Below are 15,884 nucleotides of genomic sequence, written 5' to 3'. Positions count from 1 at the left end.
ACCTCAACTTTGCCGCTTAACTACACTAGTGTTAGTTTTGCCCATAATTGCTTGAAATTCATTCATTTTCTTTATTTTTCCATTCTGACTCTCTATTGGTCTTGGAAACTGCAAAACAAATTAAACTGTGATGATTTACAGAAATTCAACAAAATATAAATAAGATAAGTATCAAATTCCACTCAAAATTATCCCATATGGGCACTTATCAATAACCAATCATTCTTTCACATTTAATATATTATACTCAAACATCAAAATCTCAAGTGCATATCACAAACAAAGTCATCATGACTCACTTATACACAATTAGACATCTGACTCTACCTTTGGAAAACAAGTGTATTGAGAGGCTATAACTATATATCAAAGTTGGGTCACATCCCTACCAAAGAGTATGACAAGGTAAGTTTTATATTTGTAAAATTCGATCTCTTATCGAATCTATAGATAAAAACTTTGTTCGACGATTAAAACTAAGTATCTTTCTCTATGGGAGTTCAATACTAGCATATTTACGATAATCTCATTTCAACTATGTTGCTAATACATTTCACACATTACCACATATAGTAGCATTTGTTGAACGTGTGCATCAAATAATTATTTAACAATTTTTTGTTTCCTGCTATTTAGCCATATTTTTCGGAAATTGTTTATTTTAAATTACTCATTTATTTTCAATTATGTTAGTGGCTATTGTCTAGGAATTAGTTATTTTATTTTAGTTACAATTTGTTAGTGGACTGTTGTTACAATATATGTATATAAAACTGATCATTATTGAATAAAACATATCTTTCCTCATCTTGTGAGTTAATGTGATTTCACTAACAAATTGGTATTAAAAGCCTTCGTTTTTAGATGGACCTGTGAGTAAACCTAAGAGTGACCCATCACAAAAAAAGGCCAAAACACCTTGCTTCAATTCATCAATTAGATGGATTCTAAAACACCATTCACAACACTAGCACCCCGTGCGTTTAATGGTGATGATTATTATATCTTGGCAACAAGAATGAAGGCACATCTAGAGTTAAATGATGCTTGGGAAGCTGTCGAAGAGGACTACGAAGTTCCACCTTACCAGACAATCCAATGTTGATGCAAATGAAAAATCATAAGGAGAAGAAAGGAAGAAAGTCAAAGGCAAAAGCCTCTTTGTTGGTTGTTGTATCAAAAGACATTTCCATTATATTTATGATATTTGATTCAACATTTAAAATTTGGAATTTCCTGAAGGGTGAATATGAAGGAGATCATACAAATAAGGGAATAAGAATGCCTAAATTTGATTCGAGAATTTTAGATGTAAAAAATAAAGGAGTCTGAAACGATTAAAGAGTATGCTAATAAACTTTGTGGCAATGCTAATAAACTTTGTGGCATTGCTAATAGAGTAGGATTACTTGACTCTCACGAATCGTTTAGAAAATATTGGTGACCATTCTTGAAAATTGAGGTTACTATTATTTCCTTAGAGAATACAAAGGATCTGTCAAAACTTACTTTGGTAGAACTAATAAATGCTTTGCAAGCCCAAAAACAAAGAAGGTTGATAAGAGACGAGGGTTCTGTGAAATGAGCATTGTAGGCTAAATTGCAACTTAACCAAGGAGAGAAAAACAAGTAGAAGAAATACAAGAAGAAGAATTTCAACACCCAAGACGCAACCCACAACAATAATGGAGACAAAAACAAAGGATTTCCTCCTTGTAAGCACCGTGACAAATCGAGTCATCCTCCTTTCAAATGTTGGAGAAGGCCTGATGTTAAGTGTGAAAAATGCAACAAGTTAGGACATCACATTCGAATCTTTAAAAGCAATACTCAACCAAATGATGGGAGTCAAGTTGTAGATCAACAATAGGAGGAGCAATTGTTTGTTGCAACATGTTTCTCAAGCAACAACTCAAGTGAATGTTGGTTAGTGGAAAATGGTTATACTAACCACATGACCCATGATGAACAACTTTTTAAAGAGTTGGATAAATCATAGGTGTCAAAAGTTAGAATTGGCAATGGTGATCTGATTGTTGTTGAAGGAAAGGGCATTGTAGCAATTGAAAGATATGCAGGTACAAAATTAATTCATGATGTTTTGTATGTACTTGAGATTGATCAAGACTTACTAAGTGTTGGTCAATTGGTGGAGAAAGATGTTAATGGCAAAGGAAGAATCGGACAATAATGGAAATGGTGAGATTTATGCTTCATGAGAAAGGACTACCAAAGGACAAATTGGGCAGAGGCTGCAAACACTAAAATATTTTTGTTAAATAGACTTCTCCCAAAGTAGTTGATGGGAAGACTCCATTTGAGGTTTGGTGTGACAATAAACCCTTCTTAAAAAATTTTAAATTGTTTGGATGCTTGAGTTTCACTTATGTGCCACAGATTAAGAAAGACAAGTTAGACAAGAAAGTTAAACTTGTGATTTTTGTAGGATACAATTCAGTATCCAAGGCTTATAGAGTTTTTCAACCTTCTACAAGGAAAATTCTTATAAGTAGGGATGTGTACTTCATGGGGGATGAGTAATGGAATTGGAATGATGCTGAAAATATGCCAATAGTTGACCCTTCATTGATCAATATGAGCTAGTTGATGATGCACCTGTAAGAGGTACTAGATTACTTTCAGATATCTATTATAGATGCAATGTAGCAGTTTTAGAACCTACAGGTTATTATGCAGCAATGGAGGATCCCAAATGGATGGCTACAATGCAAAAGGAGCTTTCCATGATTGAAAAAAATCAAACTTGGGAGCTTATTGAAAGGCCTAAAAATAGGAAATTCATAGGAGTGAAATGGGTGTTCAAAACAAAGTTGAATGCAAATGGTTCAATTAACAAGTATAAAGCAATGTTAGTCGTAAAAGTTTATGCTCAAATTTTTGGAGTATATTACTTTGATACATTTGCACCGGTTGCAAGGCAATATACCATCAGAATGTTGCTAGCTATTGTAGCACAAAAGGGATGGAAAATCTACCAACTTGATGTCAAGTCAGCCTTTTTAAATGGATTTCTAGAGGAAAAAATCTTTATTGAGCAACCTGAAGAGTTCTTGGTGAAAGGGCATGAAGAAAAATTTTATCTATTAAAGAAGGCTTTACATGGTTTGAAACATGCCCCCTAAGAGCTTGGTATAACCGAATTGATGAATTCTTATCAAAACTAAGCTTTGTTAAAAGTCATAGTGAATCCACTTTATATATCAAAGGTAACCAAGCTAATTTTGTTGTGATTTCTCTATATGTTGATGATCTCCTAGTTACTAGCAACAACCCTGAACTTATTCAGCAATTTAAGGATGATATGCTACAAGTTTTTAAGATGACAAACTTAGGAGAAATGTCATTTTTCCTTGGTATGGAGGTTAATCAAAAGAATGGTGAAATTTTCATCAGTCAAAGGAAGTATGCAAAGGAAATCTTGAAAAAGTTTAGCATGGAAAACTATAAAAGTATGAACACTCATATGTATCAAAAGGAGAAGTTATGCAAAAATGATGTTTCAAAACAAGTGAAGGAAGCATTTTACAAAAGCTTAATTGGTTGCTTAATGTATCTCATTGCAACAAGACCTGATATATTGTATGTAATATGTGTACTTTCAAGATTTTTGAATTGTCCCAAAGAATCTCATTTGAAAGGAGCAAAAAGGGTGTTGAGATATGTCAAGGGGACTTTAAATTATGGCATCAAGTTTAGTCAATCAGAAGATTTTAAGTTGTAAGGTTACTCTGACAATGATTGAGGAGGATCTTTAGATGACATGAAGAGCACCTTAGACTATTATTTCAATTTTAGATCGGGAATATTCTTCAAAAAGCAAAAAATTGTTGCACAATCAACCGTTGAAACTGAATTCATAGCAGCCACAGTAGCTGTAAATCAAGCCTTATGGCTTAGAAAATATTAAGTGATTTGCACTTGAAGCAAGAGATGACTACAAAAATAATGGTGGACAACCAGGCAGCCCCATTGTCATCTCAAAAAATCTTGTTTTTCGTGGAAAAACAAAGCATTTCAGTATCAAGTTATTTTTTCTTATAGATGTACAGAGAGATGGTGTAGTGTGATTGAAGTACTGCAAGACTAAAGATCAATTGTCAAATATCTTCACCAAAGCATTTACAAGAAACAACTTTGAGTCACTAAGAGAGAAGCGTGGACTCATTGACCATTGATGCAAGAAGGAGTGTTTAACCTGTGCATTAGTGTGCATTAATGTGCATCAGATATTTATTTAATAGTTTTTTGTTTCTTGCTATCTAGCCCTATTTTTAGGAAATTGTTTGTTTTAAATCACTCATTTATTTTTCAATTATGTTAATGGCTATTGTTTAGAAATTTGTTATTTTATTTAAGTTACAATTTGCTAGTGGGTTGTTGTTACAAGATATGTATTTAAAACAGATCATTATTGAGTAAAAGATATTTTTCCTCCTCTTGTGAGTTAACTTGCTTTCACCAACAACATTCCACGTAAATCATATCAAATCATCCAAAATATAGAGATTTAAAACCATATCTACAATCTCATGTATGTATATCCCCACTTAATGGATACATGTCTTGCTCAACGAGTTCCCATTGCATTCACACTACTTGCCTAGTGAAAATATAACATTGATGTTCTAACTTAGCATAAAACTTTCTCTTTCAACGAACTACAGGCTTGCTTAATGGGAGAGTATTGGGACTAAATTCTCTAAATATTTGTCCAGCAAAATCCTCTCACCTAACTAGTCAAGCACACATCTTACTCTCGTTTTTTGTTTACTCGTTTTTAGTAAACATGCATCCTGGCATAACTTTTGACAAGCTCGCCCAACGACGTATAGTTCGTCCAACGAGTAAAAGCAATAGAGCTTCTAAATAGTTTTGATAGGTGTGCTCCTAAGCATAATTTTGTATGAAGTTCTAATAGGTGCACAACTAAGCAATCTATCAAGACATTTTACTCATTTTTCACTTGAAAACACACACCATTATGATTTTATCAAAGCCTTAAACAAATCTAGCCAAGTTACACAATCAATCAGAGTTACCATCAATGTAGAAAGCTTAGAATACATACTAGAAATTATTGCAAATTCAATCATCTAGAAACATCATTAAAATCATATTTCAACACAACAAATCATAATATTCCACCATCACACAAACCAAATTTCATCACATAGTAGTATTTTTTAAATTCTAAACTAGCTTCACTTATTTGTTATAGAAAACACTTTTGACCCAAGCATGCTCCTAGAGCTTTATAACTCACGGGATACTCTAACTGCATACGCAAACATCATATCAAAAAATTGAGCATCTCACCATGATAAATTAAACACATGGTTGTCAAAATCATAACCCAAAACGTAAGATCGTATGAGTGTACGATCTTTTGCATCCTCTTCGATCGTGCTTCATTTAAAATACACGATCTTCACGGATCATGTTGGATCGCCATTGTAAATCACAAATTGGTTGAGAGTGGCGATTTCGGCTATGTAGTCCCTTCCAATCGCGACGGTGCTTCTCTCACGGCCTCTCGTCACAATCCCTTCCAATAGTGAGGAAACTGAGCAGATAGACCTTGTGGCGGCAACGGTAGCGATCGCGCCCTCTATCAATAGCGACTCTTGCAGCGTTGACTCTCACGACAACTTCGATGACAACTTTCGCATCTCACATCTAGCAGTAGCGTCTCTTCGTGAGGACGAAACTAAGACATGTTTTTTAAAACCCTAAATCTTTAACCTAATTTTTTAAACTTCTAAAGCCCAGTTTTAAAAGCCCGTTAGTGATTCTTAAAAGAAAAAAGTTGCACCATAAAACCTACAACGTAAAAGTTATAGGTAAAAGTAACTTTTTTTAAAAAAAATTATTGTCTCCCTCTCTCTTATGTTAAAAGAAGCGGCATCTAACATTAAAAAATAAAAAAGTGGGATCAAGAATAATAGCCCTTACTGTTTATCTCCTTTTATTAGGATTAAAAAATCTGCTCCTTAAAGATTGAGAAAATAAAATAGCGAGACAATGACTGTTTACCTTATAAAACTACTAATTTTCTCCTTGCCGTCATAGCTTACAATTAAAATTCACTAATTCCCAAAATAAAAAAGCAAGACGCTGATTGTTTACCTTAAAAAAAACTACTAATTCTCTCCTTGCCACCACTGTTTACCATTAAAAATCATTAATTCCCTCCTTTTGCTAAGATTAAAAGAACTACTTCCTCTTCTTTATAAATAATAGAACTAACATGACACGCATGACACAAACTATTGTACTGCACAGTAAAATTACCATTCCCTCTATTCTCTCTGTTTTTTTTTCACTCTGTTAGTTTACATGTACCCAAATGGCCATTCCCTTTGTTTCTTCCACACCATCACCACACCAATTTGTCAACCTACACTATTCATGACATCCAAACTGCAATCCACTTTGCATTATTAAATGACTTCAAAATCTTCTATACCCGTGGCTCTAAAAAATGCCCCAGGAAATAGAAGTGATATAGCATGGAAGAATTGTAATTGTGTTGGTGGGGATACTAGAAAGCTACAATGCAAATACTGTCAGAAGGTAGTAAACAGTGGGAGTTTATCAATTGGTGCTTGCAAGGATGTTACTGATGAAGTGAAGAAAGAGATGTGGGAAATTGTTGTTGGTTTGGAACAAAATTTAAACAAGAAATCAAGGCTAAATACGGAGGAGGAAACAATAGAAGCTAGTGAGAAAAGAAAAAATAGTGAAGCTTCAAGTCCTACAAATATTTTTAAAAAGAGAGTAGTTGGTACACAAACTACCATCAACAACATGTTTAAGAAAGGTATGAGAGAGGAAGCTTGTCAAGCAATTGTTAGATTCTTCTATAATAATGTTATACCTTTCAATGTGGCAAAAAGTGAAGAATTCATTGTTATGCTTGATTTAGTTTCAAGACATGGTCTTGGATTTAAGCCTTCATCTTATCATGAGATCAGAGTTAAATATTTGAAGGAGGAAGTTCAAAATGCATCCCTTGCTTTACAAGCACATAGGGATGAATGGGAAAAAATGGGGTAATGGGGTGTACTATTATGACCGATGGCTGGACTGATAAGAAAAGAAGGACAATAATAAACTTCTTGGTGAACAACCCAAAGGGAACTATGTTTTTGAAGTCCATAGATGTCTCTGCAAACAACTGAGAAAGTTTTTGAGATGATGGATAGCATTGTTGAAGAGGTGGGGAAAGAAAATGTCATTCAAGTTGTCATCGATAATTCAGCAAACTATAAAGCTGTTGGCCATTTGTTGATGACAAAGAGAAAAAGGCTATTTTGGACACCATGTGCTGCACATTGTGTCGACTTAATGTTGGAAGATTATGAAAAGAAGATCCTGGTGAGGAAACAATTCCAAAAGGTAAAGAAATTACTACCTTTATTTATTCAAGATCTTCTCTAATTTCTCTATTACAACATTTCACAAAAGAAAGGGATTTGGTGACGTCGGGTGTTACCCATTTCGCTACATCTTACCTGACGTTAGAATGCCTACATGAGAATAAATGAGCTTTGATTAGAATGTTTACTAGCAATGAGTGGAAGTCTAGCAAGTTTGCTAAAACCACTGATGGTAAAATAGTTGAAGATATTGTTTTAGATAAGAAGTTTTGGAAGAATATAATAACTTTTTTGAAGGGTGCATTGCCTTTAATTGAAGTACTTCGATTAGTTGATTCGGATCAAAAGCCAACCATGGGATTCATTTATGAAGCAATGGATCAAGCAAAGGAGAAGATTCAAAAGGCTTTCAATGTTGTCAAAAATAAGTATTAGTCATCTAACTATCTATATTTGTTAATGGAAAACAAAAAACTAACTCAATGTAATGTATTTTGGTTAGTTATTTGCCTTTATGGAACATCATTGATGAAAGGTAGGACAAGAAACTCCATAGGACTTTGCATGTTATAGGCTATTTTCTTAACCCTCAAATGCATTGTCGTCTTGGATTTAAAGCAGATTGGGAAGTGAAACGAGGTTTGATGGAATGTATAGCTAGGATGGTCGAGGATGAGGATGAACAAACTCTCATTTTGATGTACAAATTGATGATTTTAGAAAACAAGCAAAATATTTTGGTTGTCCCTTGGCTACTAGGTCAATTAATTTAAAGACTCCAGCAAATTGGTGGGAGTCTTATGGTGATGAGTATCCTAAACTCCAAAAATTTGCAATTCATATATTAAACTTGACATGTAGCTCCTCCGGACGTAAGTGTAATATATTCTATAATAAATTACTAGTAGTGCTTGCTTATCACATTTGTCTTTGCATTTATTTAGGTCCACACAAAGAGAATAAATAGGCTAAAGCAAAGTACAATGAATGATGTTGTCTTTGTTATGGCCAATTCAAAATTAGCCAAGAAGAAACAAACAAGAAAACCAGCTCGAAATCATTTGAAGAGTGGATTATGGAAGATGAGCATGAGCAAAATGAAGCATTGGATTTGGATGAGAACTTGATTCTAATTGAAGTAGAGGAAGATGAAACTTTACATAGTTAAGACTTAGATATGGTTTATTTCAATGATGAAAGAGATGGGAATGATGGAGCTGAAGATTGTGAATTTAACTTAGAAGACTATTTGGTTTAGAAGAATCATTATTTTGTTACTCCTATATATGTAGGATGTTGATTTGCACCTAGTGATGTACTCTTTTATTTCATATATTATGAAATTTATTAATGAATTTTGAGTCACAATAAAATTTGTAGGATCTTACGATCCGTGTTACGATCTTCCAATTTACGATTTATATTTTCCTTTCCGATCTTGAGTAGGATCTCGATTTTGACTACCATGACTAAACATAAATTCACTTTGAGCTAATTTAAGGTACATGCATGGTCTTTATAGCTAGTTGCACCTCATAATGCTCAAATGCCTCTAAAAATAGACAATGACAAAAAAAGATGACACGAAAAGAAAGTGATTGACACAAAATTAACTACAATCAATCAAAATATATATATATATATATATATATATATATATATATACACTAATGAATTTCTAACTACCTAATTGAAGATTCAAACAATGGTCGTTAACACTCCCTCATGCAAGAGATATTGTCTAGTAAGCTCTACAAACCCATGCACCCATGGAGTCTTTGGGTCATCTAATTCTCAGGGAGCCAAACCTTGTTACCCTTTCTCATTGCCACCATTGCACCCTCCCCTACTTAGTTTACCATAATAGACTTGATCCAATCCTTGTTCCAACAAAACAAACACAAAAATGAAGTGCAACCCAAAGCATATGAAGACCAACAAATTCAACAAATGACGCAGACAAAAACATCCTTGCTGGTCAAATGCAAAAGAATGTTTTGTATCTGCTTGATCTAATCATGACCACTCTATCACAATCAATTTCCCTTCCAATATTTCAACCACCACCCCAACCTTACAATTAGCAATTTAACCAACCCTACAAACACTCTTTGAAACCCGCCTCAAATAGTTGAACAACCCTCTCAATCACCAACTTCTAGCCAACCTCAAACTCACACCTCATCTAGTATATACCATGAACACCCTTTCACCCTTTTGCTTATGACAATGGAGGATAAGTTTATACAATTTTGCATAGCATAAATTTGTATCTTTCCTCAGCTCCTTATCTTTTTCTCTTATTATTTTATTCTTTTAGTTTAGACGAACACTCTTATTTTGTAGTGTATTAAGACTCATTGATTCTTCGTTACGAATTTTTTAATGTATGAGCGTTTTATAGCTATCGTATGTATCTTTTCATTTTGACTGCGTTGTATTGCCTTGACAAATACTTTTGCTTTCTCTAATGCATACATAGGATATATGTTTTTTTTATATATATATTCTAGTTGTGGTATGCTTTTTTGGACTACCAATTGTATATGTTTTATGCTCTGATCTTCAGTGTAACATTTTCTCTGATCAGTCATCTATGTATCCTTACACACGTTCTCATCGTCTAAGCATCCAATATACAAGCTTTGATAGTTCAAGTGTTCTTTACTCTTTGAACGACTAGCAAGAAAAACGTGATCCCGTCAATTATGCTTTTGTAAAAATGGAACTAAGCTTCCTCTTTTCAAATAACTTGCAAGCTTTGATAACTTTTTCCTCAAACAGCTCTTTTCTTTTTCTAAATAAGCTATGAACCGAAAAAGAGTACAGAAATAATCACCCTAAACCCAGGATATTTCAACAATGTTCCTAATGACAACCAAATCCTGTATTATGTTTCAGTGTTTTTAATAGGACAAGTAGATTGTGACTGGAAAATCCTGCTCAAGAAACAGCAAGAAAAAGAATCTGCCTGCTAGACAGTTATTCAAGTGAAAGAAAAAAAAAATGCATAGAATTCTCCGCACAGAAACAGAGGTCTTTACTCATTAAGAAAATTATATACATAAAATCAGAGTTTAGAAATTTTGAATGATAACATATGACCAACGATAAAAAAGAAAGTTTCTACTTCCAAGGACTTGGCTGTCGAGCATCTCTGAAAACAGAAGTGCCACCAGATGCCGCTGGGGAAGGGGATGATGCAATGTAACTAGTTCCTGACACCGACACTTGTGGTAGATTGGCTGGATTTCCCTGATGACCTGAGAGAGCAAAGCGTGATGGACTTCCAGCAGCTCCCAAATTTGCTCGAGAAGGATTCGAAATCTTCATAGAAAAGGTAACTAAGTACATCATAAGAAAACAGGGCAATTCAAGGAAGTATTCTACTTATGGGTTCCGGCTTGACCTTTACTCGTATATTCAGCTTCTGAATTCAGCATAACTACTAAAGCACAATTTATCTCGTTTGCAGAACATATATGTTTGTATGCATCATCAAGGTATTAAGAACCTTATTAGTTTTTCATAAGACTCTAAGTAATTAGCTAAAACAGAGAGAAAGAATAGATTGAACAGTTAAGAAAAAGAGTGACATGAATGCAGCCTAGACCATACAAAATTGCCAATGTACGATTATATTCAATACAAATACAAGCTAGTTCTTAGAATCATAACCATCAAAAGTATCAGACAGCAGAGTACATGAAACAAGACCCTAAATTCAATTTACAATATGTAAATTGCAATTTATAAAATTCAACAAATTAGGTTCAACCTAATATTTACTTGATTCAACCCTTTCCAAAACTGAGTCAGTAACTAGTGCAATGATGCTAGTTCAGGTGCACAACATTTAAGGATCAGTTATGATTTGGGTTTAGTTACGCCATGTTAGAATGATGAAATGAAGTGAGCTGGAATGTAATGGTATTAGATTCTATTGTTTGGATTGTTTAAAATTGAATGAATGGAACGCATTCTAATTTACGGTACGCATGAACCCATTTCTTTTTCCGCCGCTTTATCACAAAATAACCAAACAAAGGAATAACTTACTTCCGCACACTAATATCAAAATTTCAAGCACACATAACTCTAACTAGCATGCCATTCTTGACCCTCCTACTCCTACATGCACTCTATAACATATAATTAATCACAGACTCATTCCACCAAAACAGATTATAGATCCAACTGCAAGACAGTTATACAATCCGAAGCACATCAACAACATAAATTAACTGTAATACGTAATATACATTACCGCATTTTGTTGAACACTAGGGGTCCTCCGAAGAGGAGATTCTGACGAAGGTGACATGCTACTTGGTCGAAGTATGTGGCGAGAATGCATGGTATGGTTAGCTAAATCATCCCCGTCACCACCATCCACATCACCAGCAAGATTTCCCTCCGACCCCAACCTAGGGGGCATATGCCTAATCATGGATCCAGTATCATTGGTTCCATCCCCTTGAACTGGACCTGAAGGACCACGCATCCCAGCCATTTGCATACTATTTCGTCTCTTAAACTCCTCCTCCGCATTCAATATCTGCCAAGACCAGATTATCATTCACAAATTGCAAGGGATACACACAGGACACAACCATGGTTTTGAATTTTGACTGGGGTTTCAACATGACCCTTAACATTGCAGGAAAAGACATGGACATAACACAACCCAAACTCCCAAAACAAATAACTACCTTCGCTGATTAATACCAAACCCTCTGCACACAAGAAAACATTTTAGACATTTTATCATTGAACGAACAACTATAAGTCTCAGACGTTCAAAACATATTCTATATCCGACGGAAATCAAGGAAGATCAATACGTCTATACAAACTTGTGTCGGTTATGCAATATCATTCACCTGCTTCAACACCAACACCAGGTTATGTTTATTCTCATTCAAGCCGTGCAACTTCTCCTCAATTTCCTTTTTCCTTTTCGCCTTTTCGTCAGGCAGATCAACATTGTCAGTGACCTAGCCAAAATTACAAACACGTGACAATCGCAAACAAACAACGCAAAATTACAATAAACGATTTAAGAAAAATAGAAAAATAAAATCCAAAACCGGTTACCGGCTCAGTCTGTTTTTCCGTCGAAACGTCAGCACCATCAAACGGTCTTTTCTCGGAAGCTTCACCAATCATTGCATCGACGAGCAAATCCGATTCGGCGAGCGGTTTTTTGGCCGAACTGACGGCGACCAGCAGCGGTTCTTTGCGATCTTCGTCTTCTTGGGAGACGGCGGAAGGGCCTTCGGCGTGAGCAACGGTGACCGCGGCGTCGGGAGGTGGTTCAAGATGGGAGTCGTTGGGGAGAGTGTTGTTAGGGTTAGGGTCGGAGGCTCGAAGGCGAGAGAGTGCCTTGGAACGGCGAGCGAGAAGACATTTGAAGTCTTTGAGAGAGATTTTGGGGGCTGGCATAGGCCATCGGCGAGGCACTTCCGGTACTCGGTGAAGGTTCCCTCGGTACAGTGAAATTGCCACCATTCTTGACTCCTCTCGGATTTCGCTCATTTTTGGCAACACAATTTTTAAGTTCTTATATAGGTTTCCTAAATAATTTAAAAATTTCAATTTTATTTTTCTTTATGTTAACTGACATTCATCTCCAGTGGCATCATCATTATATAGCCATCACATGGTAAATTTAACGTAATTTTTAGATACCTGATCCTTTTCAAATTATTTCGTCATTATGGGGGTAAAGCATTTATTCATAAATAAAATCAAATTTATTACAAACTATAATATAAATGACTAATTTTTTGTGAGAAAAAAACAATTGAAGTTGACAATAATCTTGTCTAATCTTTTCATATATATTTTTTCTTACAATGTATTGTCTTCTTTAATTTATATATTTTTAAAAGTACGTAAATAGAGAATGTAATTAAATATTTTTTTATTTTTTTATACGTAAGTTCACACTTTTATACAAATATATACATATATATGTATTATTTTATTTATAACTCAACTGTCGTTATAATTGAAAGAGTGACAAAAATAATACAAATTTAAAATAATTATAAAAAGTTATTCCCTTAACTATCTCTTTGTAGAGGTGGTTTATGTAGGTTAGGTTGTGGGTGAGAAGTTCTCTTTGAAAGACAAGATATCTTTGAATGCTTCTTCTGAATGCTCAATAGCATTAAGGGACTTCTAAGAAATTATTTGATTAATTATATGCATATATACTTAAAATGATATGAAATTCTGGGTTTATTACATGTTTGTAAGTTAACTTGAGCCAAAACAATATTTGATATTACTACATCATGTTTTATATTTGGATTCAGGGTGACACTTGATATATGATGTTTGCTTGAAGGCAAGAAAGAAGAAAAGCAGTACTAACATGGTAGTCCAGAATACACGATAAGGTATATTATTATTTCAAAATTTAACTCAAGTTGGATGGTTCCTCCATAAGGTGAGGAAAACTCAGAAACATTTCATTTTCTTGATCAAGCATGGCGTCTATGAATGATGAAAATTGGAAGTCACTACCTGAGGCATGCTGCGACTTAACCTCTTTATTATTCCAACTCTGTCTGGTCGCCACATTCTCCTTCGAAACCAGGGTGTCTTTTTCCTGGTATTGATCAAGTGGTGTGAAAGCATCTTCTAGAAGGAACTCATTCCAACTAAAACCTGAAGTGGAACAAGTAGAAGGAGTAGAAGGAGATGAGGTTTTTGACAAACGATCTTCCCCTAACACAGATCCTGACATCATCTCATTCTCAAAGTCTGTGCAATTTGAGGCGCGTGACGCCATTGGTATGGATTGGAACTGCGCGAGATCCATTGATCTGTTGAATAAAAAGTTGTTTCCATTGTTTTCCATTTGAAGTGGTAGCTTTGGTTGGTCATTTATGTTTGTAAATCCCTGTGCCATGGTTTCTGATTTCAGCATCATTGCACTCTTGAAGTCTTTATTGATAGACCCTATTCTGGTACTTGGTTTGTGGCAACCTCCGATGTTTCCATAGTCAGCAATGAGTTTAGAAAAGGGCTTGTGGGTAACAGGATCAATCCCCATTTGAGAGAGTTTCTTTTTCAGCTTTGTGTTCCAGTATATCTTTACATCGTTGTCTGTTCTCCCAGGAAGTTGTTGGGCTATAATAGACCACCTGTCACAAAATGATTCAAAACAAAAAGCATGGAAGCAAGAGCAGTTGAAGAATTAGGCAACAATATTCACCTGCTACCTATGGCTGCGTGAAGTTTAATGATTAGATCTTCTTCCTGGGTTGTGAAATTGTCGTGCTTATTAAGATCAGGCCTGTGGCAGTTACTCCACCTGAGCCTACAACTCTTTCCACACCTCTTCACCCCTGAATTAATGTGCCCAGATGAAAAACTTTTAAGTCAAGAAGTGAAAAATTTCCACTAACTTGGAAGTTTAAAAAATGAAGTTCTCTAACTTGTTTTTCTGGGGACAGAAGTCCAGTTACCAGATCCATGCTTGGAACCAAAAGCAAGGTTCTTTGTGTCATCTTCTGTCGTCCACGCACCCCTTTTGGCATTGACTTTTTCACAAGGAGACCTCACCATGTCTTTTATTATGATCCAAGGGATTTTAAAAAAGCATATGAAAGAAAAAAGAAAATGACATAAGACAAGAACACAGAGAGGAAGAGGTGTCTCGAGCAGGTTCAAATAACTGTGTTCTGCAAACACTCTTTGCGAGGAAAGAGAGAATGGAGGAGATGGGTTTAAAGGTGACACAACTATGGAGGCAAGGAATGCATGAAACTTTGTTATGAATTAAACTTAATTTGCATGATGATGATTGTTATCATTCACAACAAACCTCAGAAGAGAGATGAAATAAAGAACACCACTCTGTAGCACAACAATATTACTTACATGGCAACATGCTTGCTTGTACCGAATGCATTTTTAAGATCATGTTTGAATCCGGTGAATTATTTGGTTAAACTTGGATTAAATTATGGTTGATACAAATTGATTGGTTCATTTTCTATAATAAATTACTAACTCTGACTTCTGATATTTCCTCACAAGTTTTATGAGGGTATTCAACTAATTAAATTGATAGTATTTATAGAACTTTCCAACTGCATTATGAGTGATGTGTTATACTACTAAATAAATATTAATGCTTTTCAAATCATTAGTTGAAATAGTTTCAGAGCATCCCAGGACCTTATATAAGGACACTGTTTGGTTTTATTGTTAATTTTAGGGTTTCAAATTCTTAAAATTTAAAACTATATTTTAATTTAAATGAATGCAACCAATAATTCAAGTATATATTAATATTTGTCAAATCAATAGTTAAATGATATGATTGCTTGATCGTTAACTTTAGGTTTTTTAAAGGATGAGTACATATGAGAGGTTGATATCTTCCAAAATTGTTTTCTTAAGTAGATTGATTTAAATTAGGTTGAGAATACAATTAGATTAGGTTGAGATAATGTCTTAATCTCT

General features: G+C 34.7%; 2 protein-coding genes and 1 pseudogene across 2 annotated transcripts; 1 reads left to right on the top strand and 2 right to left on the bottom strand.

The window, feature by feature from the left end:
• The first annotated feature begins 6,465 nt into the window (after positions 1–6,465).
• Positions 6,466–8,527, top strand: LOC114163420 (annotated as a pseudogene).
• Positions 8,528–10,416: 1,889 nt separating this feature from the next.
• On the bottom strand, positions 10,417–12,953 carry LOC114164772. The gene is made up of 4 exons (XM_028049535.1): positions 12,498–12,953; positions 12,284–12,397; positions 11,668–11,958; positions 10,417–10,727 (listed from the first exon to the last, which is right to left on the bottom strand). Exons 1-4 carry the CDS (start codon positions 12,936–12,938, stop codon positions 10,527–10,529), a joined length of 1,047 nt encoding a protein of 348 aa, XP_027905336.1. The 5' UTR covers positions 12,939–12,953; the 3' UTR covers positions 10,417–10,526.
• An 874-nt stretch (positions 12,954–13,827) lies between these two features.
• On the bottom strand, positions 13,828–15,308 carry LOC114163419 (transcription factor MYB35-like). The gene is made up of 3 exons (XM_028047738.1): positions 14,882–15,308; positions 14,629–14,761; positions 13,828–14,557 (listed from the first exon to the last, which is right to left on the bottom strand). Exons 1-3 carry the CDS (start codon positions 14,979–14,981, stop codon positions 13,828–13,830), a joined length of 963 nt encoding a protein of 320 aa, XP_027903539.1. The 5' UTR covers positions 14,982–15,308.
• Between the last annotated feature and the right edge of the window lie 576 nt (positions 15,309–15,884).

Source organism: Vigna unguiculata, chromosome 9 (assembly GCF_004118075.2).
Source record: "Vigna unguiculata cultivar IT97K-499-35 chromosome 9, ASM411807v1, whole genome shotgun sequence".
In the NCBI taxonomy this organism is placed as follows: domain Eukaryota; kingdom Viridiplantae; phylum Streptophyta; class Magnoliopsida; order Fabales; family Fabaceae; genus Vigna; species Vigna unguiculata.
This window is presented reverse-complemented; position numbering and strand designations above follow the sequence as displayed.